The 9885-nt window shown below is 35.2% G+C and overlaps 1 protein-coding gene across 3 annotated transcripts in view; it reads left to right on the top strand.

Annotated features, from left to right (window-relative positions):
• Positions 1-1272: 1272 nt before the first annotated feature.
• The window catches only part of LOC113058562 (dedicator of cytokinesis protein 4-like), an 82485-nt gene continuing 73872 nt past the window's right edge, over positions 1273-9885 (top strand). For all 3 annotated transcript variants that reach the window (XM_026226583.1, XM_026226567.1, XM_026226575.1), the window contains exon 1: positions 1273-1469. In XM_026226583.1, coding sequence (XP_026082368.1) covers positions 1433-1469 — 37 coding nt within the window. In that variant the 5' untranslated portion in view covers positions 1273-1432. The remainder of the gene's footprint in view (positions 1470-9885) is intronic.

The following is a 9885-nucleotide window of genomic DNA, read 5'->3' as shown; positions in this document are numbered from 1 at the left end:
ATTAATGTTACCTAAAAGACTGACTCATTTCTAGATGTATGCATAGATTCCTCATAACAGAAATAGAGGCAGGATGCAACACTGAATTAGTGCAGATTATTATTAGATTGGAAATTCAGATCAAATCTACACCAGAGTCATTTACGAGAACCCTTTGATTCTTGCCTTTTTATCTCATGCACAATACACTGTACGAGTAAAGGGCTGTGATTGAATTCATTTATTATTTATTTATTTCTATGTATGTATGTATGGTCTTGCATTCATGAATCTGTAATGCATCATGTATACTGGTAAAAATAATTATTTATTAATGCTTAGACTGCAAAGGGGTTTATGGATAATGCCATATTAGTGCAGATATTATTGTGCTTGATGTCTTAGTAGGAATATTTGGTAAAGATGTTTGAAAACTTTTTTTTTTTTTAATTGGTAGAGGTTACACATTTAAACTTTAAATAAATTAATGAATAAATTCTGTATACAAATATTAATCACATAAATATTAAAAAAGGAACATAATGAAAGTGATATAAAATTCAATACAGTTTAAATAAATAATAAAATAAATTCACAAAAACAGAAAAAAAAGATGAAAATCTGAAGCCTCGTGTTCTTGATATAACCCTTAATTTCAGTAATATTATGGAGGTTCAAATTACTAAAAATTAAATAATTAGATAAACATTGAAATGAATGAATGAATGAATGAATAAAAAATAAATATTTAGTTATTCATTCATTTATTCATTCATTCGGTAATTTATTTATTTAATTACATTCATGTAACAACAATGGAATCCATACTTATTTATTTAGTTATGTAAAATGAATTGTGGAAGAAATAAATAATTTAATGAATGAATGAAATAATGGATGAATTAATAAATATTTGTTTATACATTTAATTATTTAATTACGAATTTAACGATTTATATATTTATTTTATTTTTAGTAATTTGGCCCTCCATATAAAATGTCATGTTATAAAAAATAAATGAACAAATAAATAAATTTTCCAAAAAACAAACAACAACAGTCAAATTAAATAAATTATTATAATACAAATTTAATAAAAATCTTCAATAAAAATCTTAATTTTACACTTTATTATTATTATTATTATTATTATTATTATTATTATTATTATTATTATTATTATATCTTTCTGGTCTAATCACTATCGTTGTTCTGTTTCGCACACGCCACGAAACTACATTTCCTATCATGCAACTCAGCAGCTGCACCGTGGTCGCGCACTGGTTATCAAACGCGCGCCACCGTGTCTCGTCTCATACAGCGCAGTTCGCTCGAGCGCTCTGAACAATGACTGTGCGAGAGGATGATGTGAATCTGGACAAATGAGTGATTTAACATCAATACTGCACACCACGCTGTTTTGTACGCTTTTCTCACAACATACTCCCTGAATATGTGGATTCCTACGGAACACGAGAAATATGGAGTCGGTAAGTTTGCTGTTTATTTCTTGACGCGACTCTGTTACTATTGAATCAGCGTTGTAACGTTACCACACACCGCTACGGCTTTCACAGACTGATTGTTTTTTTGTTGTTTCTATAATCAAACCTGCTTGGTTTGTTTAAACCTGTTTGGAAAAGAAACTAGTGTTTCCTGACTTTGTTTGGGTGACTGAGATGTTTTTGTTATACATACGGTGTGTTACTGAGTGGAAATGTTTATATTTGATCATATTCACGTACTGTATAACTTAGTGCATTTCCTCCACTGGGTTTCACCCATTACTGGTCTTTTTGAGACCTCAGTGTTGTTTTGCCAAAAGTGCAATACAACTGTGAGAATCAATGCTAGGAAGTCATTTAGTCGCTGCAAAATAAATGAAGAGCGGAGAATGTGTTTTGTGAGCTGTGTTGTAATTCATCCGCATATGTGAAATGAATTGTGTTGTGTAGTACGCCAGTATGATCTGAGTTTCATGAACGTTTTATCTTGCATATTTGAGTTGAAATTGAAACTAATGCATGCTCTTATACTGGATTGGTGACATTTGGTTAGATTAGGCCAAGTGAGGTTTTGCACCATTGTCAAATCGAGATTTATGTCATCTGGTGGATGATATAATTATACAGTGAACAGTTCAAATGGATGCATGTTCCTGTCTTCAATCCGTTGATTTGTGAAAACTAGATTATATATATTTATATTGTTATAAATAATAATAAAAAAATGCATGCACACACACACAGACACACACACACACACAAACAGTTATTATATGAAGTGTTTGAATTAAAACTGATATGCAAAAAAAATAATTAGTTAGGCTATACATCTAATAAATTTTTCCTCAGTAATATTGCAATACAAAATGCTTTATAAATATTTTATTACTCATTTGATTTGTTGTCAAAATGGATGCACATTTATTTTCATTGTTTTATTTAGTTATATTTGCATTTATTTCATTTAATTTAAAATATTAAATTTGATTATTTTGGCATATATCTTAAATGGTTGAACTTAAATTGCATTGGGAATCAAGTTTCTGCATTGTATCAGTAGACTGAATATTTACTGATATTGTTCAAATATTTATAGTAGTATTTGTCATACCGATTATCTGTCTCGATTTTGCAGTTGTGAAGGTCACAAAGTTTTCTGAACTCCAGAGAAGTGTTAAAATGATTCGACCGCGACAGACCTACCTGGTCATTTCATGCCATTTTGATTTTCTTGATAATGCTGCTTTGATTTCTTCTGTGATATGTCGGTTTGGTGGTTGGTTATCAAGTGTAGGTAGTCACAAGGCTGTGAACTCAGCGTTTCCTGTTGGTTGTTTGCCAGCTGGATGAGGGAATTCATCAGTTTGATAAATGTATTCAGAGCTCAGAGATTGTAACCAAACCAGAACCAAATCTGTGGGAGAAAGAATGCTTGTTTAAGTGAAACCTAATGCCTTCTCTTCAGGGTTCTTGTCTTGAGGTGATTTCTCTGAGGATTTTGTCATCTTTTCTCTGTTACTTTAAAGTGGGGTTCACACCCCAACAGGGATTTTAGGTTTTATATCCAGTGGCTTCATATTTTTAGTGTTTGATCTTTTTCCAGAAAAAAAAAAATCCATGTTGTAGTGTTTAATTGGAAGCTGGCGAGTGGTGCTCGTATGTAAAGTAGTGGAAAAATGACTCTCAGCCACAGATGAAATATGAATGAACTCCCACAGTCCCTGCAATAAGACGCCAATTAGCCCTCAATTGGATTAATTACAGCTAATTAAATCAAGGCAACATCTGAAAATCCAGTTCATATAAGAGTCTCAATGGCCCTCCTTTAAAGTTTTTCACCTGCTAACAGGAACTAAGAAGAGTTCATCTTTTTTTGCCCTAATGGTTTTTTTCTGACAGCTGTGGCATTTGAGGAAACGGACACAGACGCTGAATGGGTGGAAATACCCACATTTTTGTAGGAACCTTTTTTTTTTCTGCATTTCATCCTTAGCTGTCTTCATTTCGCAAGACAAATGTGATTAACTGCGAACCTGAAATAGATTGAGGGGTGGAATATGACTAACTTTTGAAACTATTTAAACTCCTCAGGATATTTTTCTATGAATCATTCTGCCTTGTTCTAACAATTTTTAGAAATGCAAAGAAAAAAAACCCCTATGCCCACTCATTTGAGTAAAAAAAAACACACCCCATTGCTGAAGCTGATAGTGTTTTGTGTCAGGCGACAATGTACGCCATATTGGACTCAAATCTAATTTAAACTAAAAATCATATCAACTGGGTTTTCACAGCAAGAGCATGTCTGGATGATAATTCACCCCAAAATCTAAATAAGAAAGAAGGCTAAAAGTTTAAGAAATTTAAGATTTTGCATCATGAAAATTCTGCATATTTTTAAATAAAATTTTCTTGTAGTCATGTTTGTTTGAGTAAATATTATATACAAAGGCACATTTAAATTCATAAATTCTTATTTGCTGCAGTTAAATTGCATTATATTTGTTAATAATAATAATAATAATATCTACATTCCCCCTCTTTAAATTCTCATTACAGTAATGTGTCATAACTGTAAAACTATCTGTACATTATGAATTATTTGTTATAAAAAGTCCTGGCAGCTTGATTTGTATTAGTTTGCTTTTTTCCCCTTAAATTTTGTGTGGAAATGTTCTAAAAATTAGCAACATTTTCTTTATGCTGTGTTTTAAATCACTTGATTTAAATAATAATAAATATCCACATTTCCATTTTAAAATTCTCACTTTGTTTTTTTCAAATAAAACCCAATAAAAAGCGAACACAGCCCATCATGAATGATTTGGAGCAGAGCCACCAGAGGGGTGCTGTCTGAAGTGCTCTTGAATGCTCAGTGAACCCAGAAGAGCTTTGACTGGGATGTTCTGGTGTGTGTTTTCATGAAGGTGTGTGTTGGGCCCGGGGCTAGCTGTCGTGCTGAACTTGTTTCCTATAGTATTCGATCCCCCTGGGACAGTGGAGCAGGCGAGGGGGGTTAATGCCGTGTGGAAGTGACCACCCTGTGCGATGCCCTGTGGGATTAGCAGGTTGTTGTGGAAGAACAGCTGGCCGTTCCTTCATTGTAGAAAATATTCTGGAATGACCGGAACCTAGGGATCTGAGGGGGCCTCCTCATTCACAGGCCACGCCCCCAGAAGAGCTGACACGGTGATTTAGAAGGACCATTGGGAGGTCAGATAATATCCCGTTTTTGTTATGATTCAGGCTCCAGATGAGGAAATAACAAACATATACTAAATACTAACGCATGTATAACACACAGATATTAAAGTGCACATGATTATTAACTGGAACACTTTTGCTCCAAGTTGTGTCCTTCCAATGTTCTGGCATTTTTCATGTAGGTTTTTCTGAATATTTAGAGAGCAGAAAATCATAGACTGGTCTTTTTTTTTTTTTTTTTTTGTGGCCAGTAAGCAATGTCCTAAAAATGTATCAAAACTCCCTGACAACTAATTAGCTTCAAAGCCTCTTATAAACTGGTCTGGAATAACATATACTGTATGCAATTCTTCTTTATTATTATGTGAAAATTGAGTTGCACAATAACCGTGCATTTATGAACTTTTAATATGCATGAAAGTATGAATCCAGTCAGGTATCAGAAACCCAGTTGTTTAAGGGATCGATTTCAAATGAAGATATTAAGGAAATGCATGTAATGTTTTGTAATTATTTTACTATATTATACAAAGTACTATATATTTATATAGTTTATTGCTTATTTGGTATAATCTATTTGCTTATTGTTTTAACCTGTGCTAAATCTTATTGCATGTGTATCTATTTTTATTTCTGCCAAATTCTAAATGCCGTCTACTGTATAAACCAGAAGCTGTTGAGATGTCATCAAAACACCTTGTACATCTTTTCACACCTCTTATGATGCAGTTGTGGAAATAATCAGACAGGCAAATCAGAACAGTCTCTCTTGCAAAGACCAGATCCTTTCTGAAAACCACAATCCCCCACCCTTTGAAACTGAAGCCTGGTTCTTTCCACAAATCCTGTTATTGATCCTAAACTAGACACACTCCTCCCGACCTCATAATCTTTCTGACCTTTGACCTTCCCTTCACGGTGCACACAAACAGGGAGATTATTAATATGCAGTCGGTGGCTGGAATGTGGATGTAATTAAGTGTGCCGCTGAACGCCTCATTAATGCATGTGTGAATAGGGATCATGCGTGAGGGAGAAGTGGATGTGAAGAGAAGGACGTTCGTTATCTGTGCTCTTGGCAGGAAGGAAGGCTGCTGGTGTCTGGCTCAGACGGCGCTACAGATACGGCTTTCACTGACATCTGTTAAAGGACTAGTTCACCCAAAAAATGAAAACACAGATGTCATTTACTCACCCTCATGTCTTTCTTTTGTAATGTGAAACACAAAAAGCGAAACAACTTAATTAGCGTATTGTTATTTATATTAATTATTTATTATGTTTATGCTTATTATTTATTCATTATTTATAGTTAGTCTTTATAATTTAAGTTGTTATTCACTAAATATCTGCCCATGGTTCATCTGAGTAATTTCCTTTCAATGTATCATTTGAATCGGGTGATTTGAGATCACAAAATCTGAATGATTTGTCAACTCATTGACTAAATTATCTCTTTTAAAGGAGTTTTTTCAGTGAAGTCTTTTAAATCACTTCTATGATTCATTTAGTCATGTATTCATTTTGGAGAATTACTTTGTCTTATGTACTTTCACTATATTGATAGAATTTGTAAGTTGATATGAACAGTTCCTTTCTAAATCATATTTCTGCCAATTGCTCCACCGTTTGTCATTGTTGGACAAATCTCCCCAAATTCACATTATCCTTACATGCTGGGCCGCTTGAACTGTTTTCCTTCTGTCGTCTGCACTGTGTCTGAGAGTGTGTTTGAGGATGACAAATCCAGCTGTATACCCTGGGCTCCCTTTAAACCCACAGTGGCGGCATCCTAACAAGCCAAACATATGTTTAGACACGGGATGCCGAGCTTTTGCCAGTTCTTCCGTGTTCCTCATACCCACAGAGTTGTTTCTCATCAAGCCGTTTTCATCACGGCTGAATGATGCCTGGAGTTTCCTGTATCCCACTGCTGGTTCTTCCTCTGTAAAGATGCTTCTGTGATCTCTGCTCACCCTGACCCTGATGTTAAAACTGTTAGGAGAGACTATGTGCTGTAAACATGGCACGCAGAGGTGCTGGGGTGTTATTATGTTGTAATTTCGCTGTAGCCCAAATTATACGTATCATGTTTTTGCCATGGGTGTGTATGCAGACGATGTGTAATAATGTATTCACTACTTTCAAACTGTTAGATGTTAATGTGATCGTTCACTCAAAAGTGAACATTAGCGTCATTTGTTGTCCTGCGAGAAGCAAAAGTAGAAAAATAATCTTTTCACACAGTGCAAGATCATGACGATTTGCTAATTTAGTAGTGATCGACTGATATATTGCCATTTGCCAATGGCAATATTTGGCATTTTATCATTACTGGCATGGGCTGATAAGTTTGTTCTGATTAGCTGATGTGTAGGACTTTTATTTTAAAAGTGTGCATAAAATGATACATTTGCATTATTTACTTGCCGTCATGTTGAAAGTGCAAGTAAATTACAAATTGCCAATGTCTGACAAACTCTAAAAAGGTCTAAAATGCACCGTAAAAGCATCATAAAAATGGTCTGTATGACTTGTGCACTATATTCCAAGTCTTCTGAAGTCATATAATAGATTTTGTGAGCAATAGACTGCAATTTAAGATGTTTTTGATAGGGATGCACGATATTGGATTTGGCCGATATTCGATATGCCGATATTTTCTAAATAATTTTGGCCGATGCCGATACCGATATCGATATATATACAAATATATACTGATATATTTAAACTTTAATTTTGCTGAAGAGAAATCCATGTATCTCTTCTGTACTGATTCTACCATAAATTTATTATTTTACAAATGTAGACAGACATTCACATCTGAAAAACAGGTCAATTATTTCACTTGGAGAATATCGGTTTGGCTCATCGGCAGAAATATTCATATCGGCCGATACCGATAATGGTCATTTTAAGCTTTTATCGGCCGATACCGATGTTGTGCCGATATTATCGTGCATCCCTAGTTTTTGACTGTCAATGTTCAATGTTTCCTACATGTTGCATCCAAGATCCCTTGTCAGTGATGCTGGTGAAACATTTGATTTCATTTTTTTGGCTGGTCAATCCATTGTATGACGTCAGAAGCCTTGGTAGATGTCATATTTTACTTTTATTGTGCCTTTTTGCCCTTTTAAAGATGTCCAGTGTGGTCACTATAAACTGTAAGCTGAGTTTAACTGAAAGAATAGCAACCTGAAAAGACAAGAGGGTCCGTAAATGATAAAAAAATCTAAATTTGGGGTGAACTATCGCTTTAACAGACAGTCAGTTTTTCCTTCTAGTCCAGTTGGAACAGATTGGACGAGTTTTTTATATCTTTCGTTCCAGACACTTGCACACATGTACGTGTCTCGACAGATTTTCTCCGCTCTGTCCGTGGGGAAAATGAACTGAAAGTGGACCTGAGAGGCCATTAGCTGTTATCTAAGCTGTCAGGGATGCGATACAGCATTCGTATCCTCGCCTGACTGCTGCTGTCAAGGCAACCACACCAAATTCACTGCTTTAACATATCTTGCTAAGACTAGCTGCCACACTTTCTCATGCACTTGATGTTGTGTGACATCTAGATCACTTTACCCCTAGTAAGGCCAGGACTGGGGCAGTGCTTCCTCTCAGGGATGCTGTGGGATTCCTGTTTTCCCTTATACTTTATGCATTTCTTCTTACATGTTGACAGCAGGGTTGTTAAAATGTCTTCTACGTGTCGTGTGAACCTGTATTGACCTCATTGATTCGAGATTTAGTCACCTGTGCATTGCTTTGGTTTATGGCCGTTACAGAGAAGACGATACACAGAACCCTTCTTGAATAAACGCACTTCAGGTTCTAAAGTTTTCATTTATTTAGTAGTTTGGAAAGAAGTAAATAATAATAATAAATAATAAAGGTGATTTATGAAACGGATGGTTTTGACTGAATTTTGATGCGATGATGTTATTTGTATAAATATTTATATTATATAAATTGTAGAAAAATGTATGCATTTATGTAGCCTATTTTTTATGTATATTCTTTATTTAGTGTAGTTATTAAGTATAGTACAGTTTTTATTTATATAGTATTAAAATATAAATGTTGTGATATATTTCTCATTCCAAAATGTTTAAATACTTGTAAGTGACTTAATTTAAAAAAAATATTAAAATACATTTATGTATCAAAAATAATAAATTTAAATAATAAATAGTATTGTATTATTACTATAACATACAATAGAAATAAACCATGAGAGGATATGATTTTTTACCATGGTCAATGGGTTTTAGAGAAAAATGCCACATGAACAAGTGGTACAAGTGTAACACGTGGCTTATTGCTGTACTATGCAACATCTTTTATGATGATTGATAGATTGTTCTTAATCGCTGACAGCAAAGCGTGCCATTTCTCTAAACTCGCATTTCCTTACGGGATTCATTAATTTCTAAATGATTTGCTCTTTTGAAGCCCTTTGCTTATATGCAAAGAGATTCGGCTGGATTTGAATTAATCCTGTAAATCACTTTCATTCCCTTCTCTCTCATCATTTGAAGTCAGTTCGTCCGGAGAGGCGAGTTCTCCTTTTTCCTTCTCATCATTGATTGAATGGGGTCTGCTTAGCATTCAGGAGGCAGCATCCGACACAGTTTACGAGCATTCAGGGATTTCCTCCTTTGCCACAAGCCCTTTGTTTTACGTTCAGACACTTTCTTTTGCTCTTTAAATGTGTTTATTTCACAAACGAGATCTTTCTTGTTAAATATGAAGATAAATGCTATCAAAAAAGATGTTTGCATGACACAGATTTGTCACATTCTGATGCTGGATTGCCCCAGCGGCGAGCATAAGAATCTGTTTTGGGCCCGTCCTTTTGGCCACTACGGAAAGCAGCCTGGATCAGCTGGAGACCCAGATATTTGGGGCAGATCCTCGCCTCCTGGTAGTCCTCCACCTGGCGTCCTTGTTTGACTTTCCTCAGGGTGTAAATTAAGCCTTAAATGAAGTGCCACTCAGCGACGACGAATGTATGTATCTCCTTTGTGTGGCCAAGTGGCTGTCTTGGGTTCGTTCGGCCCGCTGGGAGTCGAGTGATACGGTGAGTAAATGCAGACGGCTCTTTTATAATGACGGCCTGATGGTGGGTCTTCTGCTGTCTCATGCATTCATGACGGACGTACAGGAGAGATGACAACCAGAATTGATCAAAACG

The sequence above is a fragment of the Carassius auratus genome, chromosome 4 (assembly GCF_003368295.1).
Source record: "Carassius auratus strain Wakin chromosome 4, ASM336829v1, whole genome shotgun sequence".
Taxonomy (NCBI): domain Eukaryota; kingdom Metazoa; phylum Chordata; class Actinopteri; order Cypriniformes; family Cyprinidae; genus Carassius; species Carassius auratus.
Note: the sequence above shows the minus strand (reverse complement) of the source record. Positions and strands in the feature narration are given on the sequence as shown.